At 39.7% G+C, this 17,591-nt stretch overlaps 1 protein-coding gene across 1 annotated transcript in view; it reads left to right on the top strand.

Annotated features, from left to right (window-relative positions):
• The window catches only part of CFAP46 (cilia and flagella associated protein 46), a 100,586-nt gene that overhangs the window by 30,420 nt on the left and 52,575 nt on the right, over nucleotides 1-17,591 (top strand). The window contains 8 exon segments of the mRNA XM_063132844.1: nucleotides 524-657; nucleotides 4,069-4,281; nucleotides 6,082-6,301; nucleotides 6,963-7,112; nucleotides 8,341-8,448; nucleotides 9,579-9,760; nucleotides 12,463-12,594; nucleotides 17,249-17,417. Of these exon segments, the coding sequence (XP_062988914.1) occupies nucleotides 524-657; nucleotides 4,069-4,281; nucleotides 6,082-6,301; nucleotides 6,963-7,112; nucleotides 8,341-8,448; nucleotides 9,579-9,760; nucleotides 12,463-12,594; nucleotides 17,249-17,417 (1,308 nt within the window).

Genomic DNA, 17,591 nt, shown 5'->3' with positions numbered 1-17,591 from the left:
TACAACTTTTGATTTTAAGCTAATGTGATGTCTGAGCCTGGGAAACGGTTTCTTTAAACTCTAGTTTGTGAGAGTAAACCAAGATCAAAATGTGATTTTAGATCCTGGTTTGTTCACTAACTAAAGTTTAAACAAACCACATTCTCCAAATTTGGATATCACTGAAACTGTGGCTAGTTCAAAAATAAAAAATAGAGCTTTCCATCTCTTCCTCAGGCATCTAAAGGAGTAGGAGAGGGAAGGGAGTGAGCATGCAGTCCTGAAGTTTGCCATGGCTTATACACAAGCCATAGAGATATATAAATAGGGGTGGGGAGGGGAGGGGGATCAGTTGTGCTGGAGACAAGATGGGAAGCCTTTGAGTCTGGCTTTTGCCCTTAGGCCCCAGTGACCTATATGTACTTTAGAGATTAGTCTCTGTGTCTGTTACCAAGACCCCTATATAATTTTGATGCCCCCCCCAAAAAATGTGATCCATGCACTACCGTATTTGCTGTTTTTCCTCTTGTCTATCTATCTCTAGGCTACAATCCATTTATTAAGAATGGAAGGTGTCGAGCTCAACAATCATGCTGTTGTCCCTGTAGAAACAAATCTGCACTCTCCAGGACATGGTCTGCCACAAACTGGGCATGAATCAGAATGGAATATATACAGGTAGTGCGGTTTGAAGAATTGATGCCTGCTTTATTTTTTCATGCTCTCAAAGTAATCAGCCCAGTTACAGTGCAGTCCTATGCATGTGTACTCAGACATAAGCCCCAGTAGGGCAACTGTGTATAGTATTTCAGTCTTAGATATGTCATCTAAATATTGAATTTTAAATGTCTCCGCTGGCTTTTTAAACTTTTATTATAAGTATTTTAGGGTGCAGTCCTGTCGAGATTCCCATCAGCCTCCAAGGTGATGGGAATCCTATGCAGAATGGGAGCAGTGCAGATGTGATCGTCGCCTCTAACTCTTCTTGCCCTGCCTTTTCACCAGACGGGCGGTTTTGCCTGTGTAGCTAGGACTCTGCAGAATGGGAGGGAGGAGGCTGGGTTGGCCAGAGGATTCCTTGTAAGCCTGACACCGTGGTCTCCTCCTCTCCCGTCTTAGAGAACCTCTTCCGTTCCCTCCACTCGCAAGCTTGCATTTGTGAGCTTGTAGAAGCAGCCAGCATGGTTCTCTCTGTGCCAGCAGGGAGCGGATGGGGAGCTTAGGCTCCTGGATCTTTAGTGAAATGTGAGTGTACTTGTGCTTTCAACCCCTTCATTTTTCGAGTAATTAATATTGGCAGGATCACATACTTCTTTTGAGGGCAACACATTTCTGTGCCTACTGGTAAAGAGAAGTTTAGGGACAGTATTGCATCCTAATCATCCATTGAAGTTTTAATTTTCCAGTAGATTTACCATAATTGTAAGCACAGCTTGCATTCTGTAAACCTCCTCTCACTCAATTTGAATTTAGTTGAAGTGGGGGAAGGCAGACCTCTACAACCCCTTACTGAGTCCAGCCTAATCTTTGGTTAGGCTGGACTCAGTATGTGCTGTTTATAATAATGTATTAGTTTTAAATGTTTTAATTATATGTATTTTATGGTGTTTGCATTATGTTGTACCCTGCCTCGATCCGGAGGGAGAGGCAGGTAACTATTATTATTATTATTATTATTATTATTATTATTATTATTATTATTGGTTTGCCTCAGTGTTTGAGTCCTTGCAGTTGTGATAATTTCAGTATGTCTGAAGTCATGATGAAGAGGTAAAAATGTACCATTTTTAATAATAAGAATCCCTTGGAAATATGTACTTTCGGTGTATTGTGGAAGTATCCTAACAATTTTGGTACCATGTTAATTGCTAAGGGTGCAGTCTTTATGCGCATTTACCTGGGAGTAAACTCAGTGGATTAGTTGTATTTTACTTCAAAGTAAATATGCATAGGACTGGGCTCTAAACTGATCTTCCTTTTTGGGTTTTTTTTGGTTTTTTATTTATTTATTTATTTATTACTTACTTACTTACTTACTTATTGCATTTTTATACCACCCAACAGCCGAAGCTCCCTGGGCAGTTCACAAAAACTTTTGTGGGGGGACAGGGATAGTCCCCATATTTTTAGGAGGGGGAAATCCCCAGGAAAAATGAGTACCTCTTCTGATGGCTTGGATAGGATCTAAGTGACACTTCAAGTACTTAGTGAACAGCAGTTCTTTACTCATCACAGAAAGCAGAGGAAGGTGTTTTCCTCTGATTCAGAAGATGCGCTTTTGTTCACTTCCATTCGGGCCAGTCCCACTTTCACCTCTTCTGCATCATGAAGGCTTGTGATCTGAAGATAAACAGCAGAGTACTGATTATGAAATGACCTTCATTATGTGAATAATACATTTTTTAACAACTCCCTCATGATTCAAACCACTTGAATCTGGCTTGTGTGAAGGATTCAAGAACCTTTGGTGTCACAAGTCAGCCTGAGTTTGTCAAACATCAGAAATCCAAATTTTTGAATTTATGTTTACGTATGATTCTATCACATATTGGATTCTACACACACCCCTGTTTCATATCAGTCTTGCTGCAAGATGATTGAAAATACCGCTTTGTGGTAGTTTTTAGGGGGAAAGAGTCACATAAATCCACTCAAAGAAATTGATCTCATGGCTTGGCCTATCTGAAGGCATCTTTTTACACACGTTTTGTAAAAAGGTTGGATGATCAGTGTCAACTTCTTTTTTTTACGCACTGTCCAACAGGCCCTTACTTATTTCTTTAATTTATTTTAAATGATTTTTAGGCCGCCTTTAAGGGTGGAACCCTTAACTTGAAATAAAGACCTTTGAAATAGATTCTATTCTTTAATTTAAAAAAGCGCAAAGGTTTCAGACCAACTTGGAGCAAAGAAGACATGCATTTGTTAAATAAAAATGACATATGACGCATGGGGCATGACTGCTGCCACTGGGAACGGAGCTTGGAGCTATATGGCTGCATATTTCAGCTTTCCGGCAAAGCAGGGCAGAGTGGTTAACTGATCTTTCATGTCCTGAGGGGCGCTGTCATTGCAGATAAATTAGATAGAATCCTGCAGAAACTAAAATGCAGCAGGCCCATATTAAAATAATTAGAAATCTGTACATGGCTTAATGAAATACTGCGTTGAAGAAGTCTATTGCATTGCAGACGTATCTAGAGGGGAAATTATTCATTCTTTTATTTTTACAACTATTATTTATTTTACATCTAAAGATACTATTTTTCTTCTGCCAGCATATATACCTTGCATGAACATGCTAATGCTACAACAAGCTAGGAACTCCAAAATTTTGAGACCAAATGGGCAACAACTCATAGGCCTTAGCTAGACCGGGCTTTATCATGGGGCGAATCCCGGGATTGTCCCTGTGCATCCACAGGGGATCCCGGGATCAGGGAGGGATGATCCCTCCCTTGCCCCAGGATAGAGCCCTCCCCCTTTGAGCCCGCTTTTTCCACGGTCCCGGGCTGAGCCCGAGACCATGGAACGTATGGCCTGTTGCCGTGGTTTGACCTGGCTCCGTGCGATTACTCGAATGGTGGGGTGAGCGGGGAAAGTACTTAATTTTTTTAAAAAAACTTACCTTCAGCGTACGGCTGTTTGTGCGCTCCGTCCTCTTTAAAAATTAAAAAAATGGCGGGCCTGAGGTCGTTGCGCCTCACGTGTAAACGGAGGAGGGATCTCACGTTAAACATAACGTGAGATCTTCCCTCCTCCATCCTGGATTAAACGGTAGGTATAGCTAAGGCCATAATCAACTGATCAATCCTGTGGTCCCAGGATTAAGTTGACATCTACTTCTGAGGTCATAGATAAAGCTGTGATGTTGGTGATGGAGAGCCAATCTCAAAGTCCGCTTCCTTGCCCTTACCAGCCACCATGGAAGAATACTGCGGACTATGGAATATCTTTATGATAGCATTTGAAAAGAATAGTGTTTCAGAGACCTGAGGAATGATGCTCCTTAGAGGATATGTCTTTTATGTATGCATTTTCTTCACTTTTTGGTGATTTAAACATCCTTCTTTATTGTCCACTTTTTAGCACATGGATAGACCAATTATCTAAATACGCTATGGAAAACTTTTTACGGGCTGCCAAAATTGGAGAAGAGTTAAATGAATCCTGGATTGTACATAACACTGTGGTATATGTCTTAAATCACAATAAGCATCTGGTTAGTTCAAAAAGGCAAAGAGAAATGGTCGAACCTCTACATACTCTTTTCAATGCAATTAGGAATACTGGGCATTGTGGGTAAGTTTTGAAAGAGTTTAGTTGGATGTTTCACGTGTCTTTTAAAGGCGCACTACAGCGGAAGGAGAATTTGATTTTTTATTATTATTAATGCCATAATTTTTACTTTTACCATGCTACATATAAGGTTCACTAAAACACATTGGAATTATTATTTTTATTGTAGTAATTAGTAGCATGTTTCAGCTGATAGAACAAACCACTCAGTTTCTGTCTGTTTTACCATCCAACTCTAATCAGTTTAAAAAACTGACTGAGCAAAGCCTTTGTACATGACAACAGGGTAGCCTGTAGTCATGAAATGGTGTGGTAATGAAAAGAAAAATGTTTAACAGAAGCACCTTTTCCTACATATGGAATGGTTTGGCATTTAGCCAGATTTTGTTGGGTGCATGCAGGTTTAATGCATGTTGTTCAATGAAAGTCGTTAGTAATTAAAGTCAATCTGATACATTATTTTTAAGTTTATAAAAGTTTTTTTGTTGTTGTAAAAACGAAGACAAAGAACCTTTCTGGTGTGGGTTGCAGGCCAGTTGCATATCATATTTATTTAACTAGTATATAAGCTATTATGAAAGGCTGATTGATTGATAATTATATTTTCCTGTTACTGAAATGCTGATTGATTGTTTTTCCCAGTTCAGACTCTTGGTATCCCTCCTACCTGATAAGTCAACAGGGCCATACAAGTCTACCAGCAAGCCTGCAGGGATCACGTGGTAGTGCCAATGGTATCATCTGGTCCTGTGTGGGCAGTCCTGTGTGGGCAGCCACTATGGTTTGCGAAACTGCAGCATCTATTTTTCAAGTTATTCTGCTCATACAAATCGTGGCAGCCATATAGCAGTACTAATTTCTACAATTGGCGCCTCCACATGATCCCTGCTGGGTTGCGAAAGTGTTGCACTTCCCCTTGTATAGGGGTTGCTAGGAATATAAACCAGGTCTCCCTTAGGAAACTGTGCAGTTGTGTCTTCCAGGACTGGGGCATATATCTCTGACATTACGCAGGGTTAACAGGTTTCCAGTATGTCGGGATTAGGATATAGGGTCACATGCTTTTTGGCTAATGGGATTAAGAACATGAGTTATATCCCCACACTTTTATGCATTCTCTGAAAAGGACCTGAAGCAAAATGAGAAAGACCCTTGGTCATACAACTCCCAGCTTAAATGAGGTTCTTATAAAAGCCACGACATGAAGTGGGTGGAAAACAGCAAGGAACATTTTAATTCTAGTAAGAACAGTGTGATGTCTGAGAATTTTTCCAATTTTGCCCACTTAGCTTTTTCATTTAAAAAACGTGGTTTCATATTTAAATTCTAGTCAGCTTGTATACTCACATTTTTATCCATGATTTTCCAGGCATACTATGTGAAAAGCAAGAATTGCCCTTATTGCATTTAAATCTTACATGTATTTCTGTTTAGTTGAACTGCCTATTAACTTTTGCCATCTTTAAGCATTTAACAACCATTGATATTACTATAGACAAGATCAATTTCTATAGCAGCCTTTCTGAACCTCATGCCCTCCAGATGTTTTGGACTTCAACCCACAACAGTCCCAAGAGGCATGGCCAATGGCCAGGAATGCTGAGAGTTGTAGTCCATTTGGAGGTCACCAGATTGGTGAAGGCTGTTCTATAGGATAAATAAATGATTAAGGCTGTAATCCGATGCACACTTACTTAGAGGGACTTACCAGTAGGATTGCACAGTTAATACATGTCCATATTCTGTTCCTAACATTATGTTTGTAAGACATTTTTTCCATTTGTTTTGTTTGTTTTTGTTCAGGAATACTACTATTTTAGTAACATTATGTAATGCTCTGGCTCGGGGCCTAATTCTTCCTTGGATTCCAACACCGATTCCCAAATCTGATGAAAAGAAAGTGACAGAAGAAGGACCCACCAAACGTAAAAAGGCTGCTCCAAAAGTATATGAAAAATCAGTTTCTGCTGCATCTTCATCTGTGGATCCAGCTGGGATTCATGATATTAAATCAGCCATTGAGGTGCACATTTTAAAAAATTGTACTGACCTTCTATATGGAGAATAGGCTGTATATAACAAAGCTGGACAGCTTCTTAAACCTGGTGGGACCAAAGCTTCATACTATTGGGTGAAATCCAGCTGTGCTGTAGGGCAGCCCCCACCCTCAGGGAAATGGAGCGGACAGACTACTCAGGGCGCTATAGGGGTACACTATGGCAGGGGCTGTGACCTAGGGATACTAGGAAGCATGTCTTCACTCAGGTGGGGCAGACACAATGTGTCTATCTCCAAGAGCTGCGTAAGTTTGCTTGAAGGCTTTGCTGTATCAAAGTAAAGGCTATTTCAACCTATGTGAAGCCAGGTCTCTTACTAGTCTCTAATAAGATCAGATTTCAACATGAGAGACATGCCCTTTAACTTACTTATCTTACAAAAGTTTGATCAATTCATAATTATTCATTCATTCCATTTGTTATGTGCCTCATTTCAAAGGTCAAGAACTGATTTGTCAAGTTCATAAACTCTAGCATTAATTTTGAGTGGAAAAAACATTTAAAAAGTTTAAAAACAATTTAAAACGTAGTCAAGTTAGGATTGCATCAAGATAAAGCAACATGTTTGTAAACAGTGCCTCTGCATTCACTTTTCTACATCAACCTTTGTAAAATAATCTTCTTTAGGTTTGTGAATTTGCCATGCGTTTGCCTAATGGAAGTGTACCTGATGAACCGGTGCCCATCGCTATGCGTCAACAGGTTATTGCGACTTGGGTGAAAGCCAAACAATTAGTTCAGCATCAGATTGGGAGGTGGCATGGATCTGATGAGGAGGTATCATTTTTATCTAATATATGGAAGAACCTAATTGTTTGAAAAATAAAAGTAGTTCATTTTATAAATGCCAGATTTCACTCTAGAATAAGGCCACAACGCTGCACCTCGTATAACTGGAGCATGATACACTGTAAGGTTCCAATTTAATTTCCAATCAAGTGTCAGGTCCCCTTCACCCTTGGTATGTCGGTAGCTGGCCCTCACATTAGACTCTCAGACATAGAAACACAGGGAACTGCCCATGGCGGAAGAGCTTGCTCTTTCTCTGCATGGGCAATTCGCTGCCTTTCTGTACTGCACAGTGGACTACCCATGGGAGAAGGGGGCGTTCTCTCCCTAGGAGTGTGTTTGTGTCCAGGCAAGAAAGTAAGGGGCTGCATACCAGCAAGGGGGTGGGATGACTCTTGCCCACCTATTTCGCAGCAGAATCAGTTGATTCTGCTGGAAAATGGGCATGTGCGGATGACTCCCCCTGCAGTATCTGTAATCCAAGTCGCTGGAATTAGAGTGAGGGGGGAAACAAGATTAAAGCACCCCTCCCCACATCCCCAGCCTCCTGTGACGGATCTACACTACTGCTTTAAAGCGCTTTATAACCGTTATAAAGCGCTTTTACTGCTTTAAAGCGTTATAAAACTGTTATAAAGCGCTTTAAAGCAATAGTGTAGATCCGGCCCTGGTCTCAGTGACTTGGATCATGATAACTCAGTGATCCTCTCCACAGTCATGATCTAAGTTGTAGGGATGGTGGTGGGGGAAGAAGTCAGTGTTTTTATGTGCATGAGTGTCAATGGGTGCACATGTGTATCTGCATGTGTGGTGGCAGCAGGAGTGCAACCCCCAGGGGGGTGAAATGGAGCCTCAAAATTAGCCACCCCTGCTGTAGAGGGTGAGAAAGATTGCATGTGCATTTTTGAGCCTGAGGCCTAATTCTCACAAGGACCACATGGGGTGGCAGATCTTTGTTTTGACAGTATCACTTCAGACTGCAGGTGAGTCACTTGATGGCATCTTCTCCCTCAAAATAATATTCCTGTACAGGGAAAACATGTTGAGATGAAGGCAAGGGTAGAACCCTAGTTTAAGTAAAGTACACTGCAGGAACTAATCCAAATTAGACTTACGCATATGGATTACTAAATAATGTAAAGTACCTACTTGTCTAATCATTAGTATGCCTTGTTATCTGTAAAAACCCTGAATATTGATATTTCTTCCTATTCAGAGTAATGATGAAGGGTCCAGTCCCATGGCAAAAGTTTTTATTGGTCTGGAAATGTACTCATGCAACGGTTTGGGTCTCATGGACTTTTCACTTCCCAACTTGCCTCATGTATGTTTTTCTGTTTGTTTTCCTTTTTCACTTTATGCACCTATTTTATCTATTAACAGAATATAACTTAACTGACATTTATACTCACACTGTATTTCTATATACATTTGTATTCCATCTGAATAACTGAGTTTCAATAAGGATTTGTTTTATGTTTTATGCTGAAACTGTAGAAAGTTAATTTACCACTTGGGCCAGCTGATTAAAGAATTTTAGTTGATTTATTTTAGTTGATTTATCACCTGCCTTTTAGCTGTCCCATCAAATAATTTAATATTATTTAATTGAAAATGCCTAATGAAGACTTATCTATAATAGGGGACCCTAGGGTTGTGCACCTCTGGGTTATTTTGTTTTTTTAAAAAATATTGATATAAATTAATTTAAATGTGCTCATATGATTGAAGCCTGCATTACCAATGCCAGCCACTAGAGGCAGACTTCCCTAACCTCCATATAGCTTTGCAGTCTCTATAGTTTGAAGCCACAGGAAATGAGTAGGCCAAGGGTAGGGTTAAGCACTAGCCCCCCTTTTTATGCTGTTGGGCAGCCGCCCCTCAGGGGAATGGAATGGACATGTCCCCTCTCTCAGGGGGTTATAGGGGAGCATATTGCTAGGGGTCCCAGCAAGCATGATTTCACTCAGATGCAGCAGGCATAATGTGTCCAACTTTGACAGCAGTTCGAAGGTTTTGCTATATCAAACTAAGGGCTACTCAACCCTTGTGAAGTCAGGTCTGTTTGCTAGTTAAACTTAAAATTTCAAGAAACTGAAAACAAAATAAAAAGCAAAAACCAACAAGCATATAAAATAACTTAATCTAAACAGCAGGAGGAATATAACAAAAGCAGTACACTAGGCAGCGTATGCAATCAAATAAGCCAGTCAAGTGCATTCTCAGCGACCCTGATGAATTTTGAACAACACCTAAATGTCGAGCTCTCAGTGGCCAGCTACATGGGGCTCCCAGTGATCTGCTATCACAAGTTTCCAGACAGGTCCTCTAGCATAAACTCTTCCCAGACCATTCTTTACAAGGGTGTAATTTCTGAAATGCCTTAGACTGAAAGTGCTAAATGCTAACATTGTGGACCCAGGGTAATATTCTTATCAAACTTATTATCTGCAGTTGGTGAAGATGGCTTTAGAGTGCCACTGGCCAGACCCACTAGTACAACTTCAGACGCTGACCAGGCTTACACATTTTGCACACACCATCCATGACCATGAGCTGGTGATGACGTGCTCTCAGAAGATTTTGGGATTGGATGATAAGGTGCCATACAACAATGATGCTAAGAAAAAGGAAATGTAAGTAGATGTGACATATAAATATTGATTTCCAAGGGACATTAAGCATAATTAAACATGGCTTAGAGGCTGGTGCAGATGTCACAGGCCTGATCTCTAGATGGCATATAAGTCATCTGGAGCAGCTGCGCGTTGCATAGACCCTTTCCCATACAAATCCCCCCCCTTCCATCTTAGCTGTGGTTGCAATATGGCAACACCTGGGGTTGAAGATGCTATAGGATCCTGTCTAAGCAGGGAATCTCATTAGTCTTAACTGCATTGTTTGCGTCGATGTACCCATTAATCAGAGTTAACAGGAGATTGCGTTTACTTTAGGGATGGGATCAGATACAGAAAAGGAGATGCGATTCTGAAATCTATTTCAAATCTGTTTCATCTGTGTTTTGCGGATTGTCCAGCATCTTTTGTTCCATCGTCTGCTCATGAACATAACCTCAGTTTCTCAAACTCTTATTTTATAACATTTTTCTTAATTTCTCAAACTCCTATTTCCTAACGTTTCCTAACAATAATATCTTTTTTTAAAAAAAATAAAAAAAATTAAGTCCACCTTTAAATCGAGAGTTCTTCATGCTGTTTATAAATATAATTCATTATGAATTTTTGTACTGGAAGTTCAATATTGTGGATGGGGGGAATGGAAACAACGCTTTCAGAATTTTTTTCAGAATGTTCAAAATAGAACTTTACTGACCTCTAATGGACAGAATTGTTGTTGCATCATATTGATTGTCATCTGCGCTGTATAGTTGTGTGTAGTTTTGCCCTGACAATTTTTTAAAATGAAAACCAGCCACAGGCAGCTGCAGTCTTGAGTAAAATACTGGAAGGTAGAGAGGAGGTGCTTATTTTTATGCTAAACTCCCCACAAGAGAAAAGATAATCCATACAAACAAACAAACCTGGGTTACTATTGTGTGCAAATTGGACCAAAATTTTACATTAAGACTTTGATTATGAGTAAATTTTAAACGTCTAGATTTACATTACAAACATCTGAGCCTCATTGCTGTAATGAAAGCCAGCCTCCCCAGCTGTAGAGTACATCTCAAACAAGAATATTCAGGCCAGGACAAAGAGACTGCTAAACCTAAATCTGCTGGCACTTTAGGCTGGTACTTTAGGCTTTTACAGATGGCGTACGGAATGGCCATGTGCTGTTTCTGCCCAAAAAAAGCTACTGTAGACATTTATGTAAATGGACAGGAATCCCCCTGTGAACTGAGATGCTTCATGTTACCCCATAAGCAAAACAGAATTCGCCAAATCAATGGTCATCCTAGATAAAATCAACACACTAAATTTTAATAGCTGTCAGAGCAGGTCTTGCTTGAAATAACCTCTGAGTTTCTTCAGAATATCAAAATTACTCATGATATTCAGGCAAAACATCAGAACAAGAGTCATGCATATACCAGTATGCTGTGAGACTTGCTAGCAAGATGGAAAAATGAATAGCCAAGGAAGTTTTTTCTATTTCTACCCATTCTTTAAACATGTTAGGCTGCAGTGTGTCTGATCTCCTAATCACGGTTTAGAAGATTGTCAACGTGCTGCAGGTTCATGCAATCCTTTCACCTCTATGAATTCCCTCTACCATTAATGGCTTATTTTAAACCATGTGTACCTTATGTGTAGATTGATGCTAACCACCAGAAAAATCCTTTTTTGGCTGAAACATGGTATAAATTTAAATAATAAAAGTAATCTGTCCATGGCTATTATAAACCAGTATTGCTTAGTACAGAACAAGGGAGCAGAAAGGAGAAGGAAGTATACAAATCCATGAAATGGTTCAGCTCTTCTAACCATGTTAGGAGATTGTGAATATTATGTTTGCCTATAATTTATGTATTTTCAAGCACCACAAATTTGGCCTCCATTAGTCCTGCATGGGTGCTAGGGTTGGTGGGTATAATCAGTATAATCACCAAATGAGGATAAAATAGGAATCGGATGCTTTAATTTCACTCTTGATCTTTCATGCTTCAACACCTAGTTACTATTATAGGAGGCTAGGAGACTGAAAGCTCCACCTGACGAGTGTTTTATTGCACGCTCGTTACTGGGCACTCACGGATTCCTCGGAGGCAGCTCACATGATGTCGTCTGCCTCCCGTGCCCCTTCTGGTCTTCCTTGTGCGGCAAGAAAAACCAGAAGAACGCTGAAATATTTTTTAAACAGAAGTTGCTGATCTCCTGCTGTGTGTGGGAGAAGCAGCATGTTCACAACGAAGGACTGAATGGCCCTCGTGCACCTTGTTTACTTCCTGTTTAAAAACAGGAAGTAACTGAGTGTCCACGGAGAAGCAACGGTAGCCAGCGTTAGCCAGCATTTCTTCCAAGGTGTGATGGAGCTTTGAGGCTCCTAATCATACCCTTTCAACTCCAATTGTTTGTGTTTTCAACTAAGAACCGGACAAAGCACTAGGCATGATGACAAATTAGTTGATAGAATGAGGTCCAACTCTTTATTTATTAAGAAGTGTGTGTGTGAGCTTGGTGGTGTGTTGTCGATACCATGAAAGCAGAACATTTAAAACTTTGTTGAACTCAGACAATCTGATTCCCACAACATACCATGGATAGAACCTACCCTTCACAGGATGTAAATCATCTGCATTGATACGTTGAAAGCCAAGTTATTGGTTTATAATACCAACAGTTCATCTGGCAATGCTTTTGTGCTTTTCAAACAGGAATGATTACACGGTGAGACAAGGAATGCTAAGCATTGCTGCTTGTACACAAGGGAAGAGTATGATGGAAAACTTGGCTGGCAAAAAACATTTGCGTGCGGCGGCATCAAAATCCTTTGTTGAAAGTGCAAGGTATGTTGTACTTTCTGGAGTATAGTAAGTTATTTTAAGGCACTGTTAACATTCCATTTAAATAGAAAATATTTAAATCCCAGACATATACAACATTTGTGTACTGAAAGACATTGACAAGAACCTTTCAGAGTTTCTACCTGAATAGAATATTCATGTTCTCTTTAAAGAGAATAATAGCATCCTTTCAAAATATAGCTTTTTGTAGTGACCTAGTAAACTATATAAATGGATATATGGAACATTATGTAAAATAATATATTGATGTGTTCTTGGATGACTTGTAGGTTTCTTTCTTGGACTCATCTAATATATTTGCTTCCTATTAGCCTTCTGTGTCAAAGGGATTAAAATGTTATTAAAGTCTAGATAAGGGCTTGGAGTAGGCAATCCAGCTTAGTGGGCTCTCAAACACAGTGAGAAGGATCCAACAGTGACCTACCACTGGTGGTGAGCACTGCCGGTTTCTGGTGCGCATGCGGCCAGCCCCTGCAATCGGTAATAGAGTGAAAATAAATCTAATAAATCTAGCAGTGAGATGATACTGTTCATATATGTAAGGCAGCTGGCTGGGTACCAGGGATCAGTGTCCCCCATTCCTACAAGCTGCCTCCACCTGCTTTTTTCTGATTCCCCCCTCCCACTGCAGTTCCCACAACCCTCATCTTAGGGCTTCTCTGGGGATCTCTTGTCCCTTAGGAAATGCTTTTGATGTGAACAAGGGACTGCAGGGGGGAAGAACGGTTGGGGAAGGGTAATTTGGGGGAAACCCATACCTTTGACAATGGTAGATCCTATGACGTCTACTTGAGCATTGGATACCTTCTGAATATCATTATCAAACTGTTTCTAAAATTAATAAAGACAAAATGAAAACATTAGATATTCAGTCACAAAATAATGTAAGGCAACAAACAGAGCTGTATTATCAACTAAACAAAAAGCCTGTGAGTTACTTTGGCATATTTTTAACAGTAAATGAAAGCAAACTCTATATAGACTCTGTGTGTTGGATCCAGACAAGCACATCCATGGAAGGGAACTTTCCGAACCCGGTCTCCCCACTGTAGCCTTCTTGTGCCCGCACACTCCCAAAAGCCAGTCCTGATGGTCAGGGAACCGTCCGGCACAGTGCTTCAGTAGAAGAGGAGAACTGGTAGAGCTCTGGGGGTTTCTGGGGGGTGTAATGGGGAGGAGAAAGTCCCATTCCACAGTTCTACTCTTGCAACTCTGCATCCAGAGTCAATATCTCAAATTGCTTACTAATCATTAATATAGAATCAGTGCTCAAAATGGAATAGGATGCTACCTGACTTTATTTTTTCAGGTGGACCTATAGCTATCCCACTTCTTTTCTCAGAGAAATAATTGAGTCTAGCTAACTACTCTATTTATTTGGGGACAAATATAAAAGTAGGTTGAGCTCCAGGTCCAGTAACTGCAATCATCTCTTTAGTTTTGAATCCTGGTGGAACATTGGGAAAATATAGTTTATGGAAAAAACATAATCTATGTAGATAGATCTAGGCCCTTTCTGCACCTAAGGGTTATCCCAGGAAAATGGAGGGATCGTCCCTGCCTGCTCCCAGGATCTCCTATGTGTCATTTGGACGTACAGGGATGATCCCGGGACGATCCCAGGGGAAAAGGCAGGTGTAGAAACGGCCCTAGTATATAATAATAAGCTAAATACCTGTTCGGAAATTAAAAATACTATGGACAGATGGCTTGAATATTTCCACATAAAAATAATATACAAAATTATATGCAAATGAACAACTTCTCCATATTAGGGAACAAACTGAAAATTTATACTATTTGGTGATAAAAAACAGTGTCAAAAGCTTATAAAGTCTTCTTGAAATATTACTACAACACAGAGCAAGTTTAAAAAATCATGATAAATTGGGTGCAAGATGTAGGTCATCCTGCAGATTCTAACATTTGGGAAAACGTTTGGATATATAGCATTATTATTTTTTAACATTATACTAACCTTAGGAAAAACTGCTTTGAAGTAATGACCAGATGGTATAAAATGTCTCAAAAGCTATAATTATGGGCATGTAGGATCCTCTGTATTGGAAATGTAAAAGAGAAGTAGAAACTGACCAACTGTTATGGTAGATTTGTCTTTTTGCTAAGAAAGAGTGGTCTAGTTTTATCAGAGCAAGAAAGGTTTCAGTTATGTATTCATTCTAGTTTTCCTGTTAAACTAGAATAAGTAAATGAATGAATGAATATATGTGTAACCTTTACTATTTGTATTACTATATGTAACATGTGTAAATAGTTGATTGTGAGAATTGTTTCCCTGTATGGTAACAAGCAGCAAGAATGTAATAGAGGGAAAGACACATACCCACAGTTGAAAAATTGGACAATAAATTACATGAGTATGCAATTATGGCTAAACAAACAGTATGACCCTGTTCAGACAATACGCTAAATAACTGGTTAAGCATTTTGAGCTAAACATTATGGCTTAGCATGTCGTGTGAACCATGACTTAGTGTGTCATATGAACCATTCCTAACCATGGTGGCTACATGACCATGGTTTAAACACATTCACTAACCATTTGCTATAAAAAGGTTTAGCAGCCTAACCATAATTTAGCTTGTTGCCTGAACAGGCCTTTTACGTAAGAACAAAAGGAAGAACTATAATTATTATAATAAAATTGCCAATTGTTAATTATTCAAACAACAAAGTGACATCTACAAATATAAATTACAGGGAACACGGCAGTGTTCCCTGTGTTAAGGATGCTCAGTAAAAAGAGCATTCCACCATGTTAAAAGGAGTTATTGGGGGGTGGGTCAACCTAGCATCCTAAAATGAAAAATATTTCATCAATCTTTCTGAAACGGAGTACTGCCAGAAAGAAATGCTGGTTTTACATACCCTGCGCGTTTCAAGAAGATTGATGAAATATTGAGGGCAGGATGTCACTTTAAATGACAAAAGGGGGGAAGCATCTCTGTTCCAAACTGGCACAGAAATGCTTCCGGGTTGGCGACCATTTTTTTGCTCACTAATAGCTGCAAATTGGGAGCCTCCCCATGCAATCCAGTTGTAGGATTGCATAGCCCTATCCTCCCCATTGATGGAATGGCCTTTCTTTTTTCAAAAGACCATTCCATCAATTTTTTATTAATTTTTTAAAATTCCTGTGTTTCCCTATGGGGAATCTGATAAGCTAACGCATGCGGCTCAGATTCCCCAGAGGGAAGGGGGGAGAAGAAGGGATGAAGTGGGGTGGGGGTTGCCTGGGCCCGCTGTCGCCACTGCAGTTTGTGCAGTGGCGGCGGCAGGCCCAGGTGGGGGGAGGACCTTCTCTGGCAGCGGCGGGCGCAGTAGCCCGGGCCCGCCACTGCCGCAGAAGGTAAGTGAAGTAGGGTGGGGCATTAAGTGGGATGGGGGGGAGGCTTTTAAATCTCAGACATGCATATTACATATGACTTAGAAGTCACATGTAATAGCCACATCAGAGATTTAAATGCATTTTAAAATACTGCTTCCAAAAACTGCATTTGCCTTGTATGCTGCAACCTTACACTGTTAGCTCACATTGAGAAATCCATCCAAAAGGTAAGCTTCTTTCCACCTGCCTATTCCAAAGTACATCCAAGTCATATGGGATATGTGCTTTGGGATAGCCAGGTGGAAAGAAGCTTACCTTTTGGATGGATTTCTCAATGTGAGCTAACAGTGTAAGGTTGCAGTGTACAAGGCAAATGCAGTTTTTGGAAGCAGTATTTTAAAATGCATTTAAATCTCTGATGTGGCTATTACATGTGACTTCCAAGTCATATGTATTAGGTACGTCTGAGATTTAAAAGACATCTCGTCATCCTCTACACAAAGCCATGAAATTCAATAAACAAAAAATCTACGGTTTACAAAACAACGTTAAGGATGTACACTTTTCTACCAAGCACCAAAAAGCAGGGAAATTGGAGAATTTTGTTTTGTAAACCGTAGGTTTTTTGTTTATTGAATTATGTATTTAAGCTGTTGTAAAACATTGGCAATATGTATTAAGGTAAAAAAAAATTCATATGCGTATATGTAATGATGAGTATTTTTAAACTTTGGGAACAGGAAATTATTTTTTAGATAATAATTTAGGTTATTATTAAACTCAAAGTCCCATTCACAGTGGTTTAGTGGTTCAAGTTAGGACTGGAACTCTGGAGTTCTGCGTTCTAGTCCCCTCTTGACTTTGAAGCTCACTGGGTGACTTTGGGCCAGTCACTGATTCTAAGGTTAACCTACCTCACAGGGTTGTTGTAAGGAGAAAATGGAGAACAAGATGATGATCATGTAAGCTGCCTTAGGTTCTTTGTAAGAAGAAAAAGGGTGGGATATCAATGTAATAAATAATAATACACAATTGTTCTTTACAATTGGAAAGTTATGTAACAATAAGAACAGATAGACATTTTCTATAGGCTATTTTTTCATTTACATAAAAGAAATAATTCCTGTAAGGGGGTGAAACCCTTTATATACTCAAGAAATGTGATCTCTAATCCTTCCAAGGATGCCCAAAGAACACTGTGTTGTTGGTGTCATTGTAATTTCATCAAGCATTGTTTACCATACGTTAAGGCAGGTACGTCGTTTTATTGTTTTCTCACCTTCTTAGGTATGCAGGAGAAGCAGGGGACATTGCTCTTGCCTTGGTAGCAGCTAGACATTTCTGGAATGCCTGCTTACCTTTCATTGGGTCTTCAGCAGACAGGCAGCAGCTCAAAATGCCCACTGAAGTAATTCTGAAAAGCATCATTAAAGCATCCGAAGCCAAAAATAAGCAGGTAATAAATAAATAAATAAATAAATGGCAAATAGAAGTATTTCTCTTCAGATAACTCAGAACAAGAAACCCCAAGCCGAAAAGCTGGCTGGTTAATTCATATAAATAGAACAAATTTGCCAAGAGAATTTGCATTTGCTGATTTGGTGGGCAATTTTTAAATAAATAATATAGC

The sequence above is a fragment of the Elgaria multicarinata genome, chromosome 8, assembly GCF_023053635.1.
Source record: "Elgaria multicarinata webbii isolate HBS135686 ecotype San Diego chromosome 8, rElgMul1.1.pri, whole genome shotgun sequence".
In the NCBI taxonomy this organism is placed as follows: Eukaryota; Metazoa; Chordata; class Lepidosauria; order Squamata; family Anguidae; genus Elgaria; species Elgaria multicarinata.
Note: the sequence above shows the minus strand (reverse complement) of the source record. Positions and strands in the feature narration are given on the sequence as shown.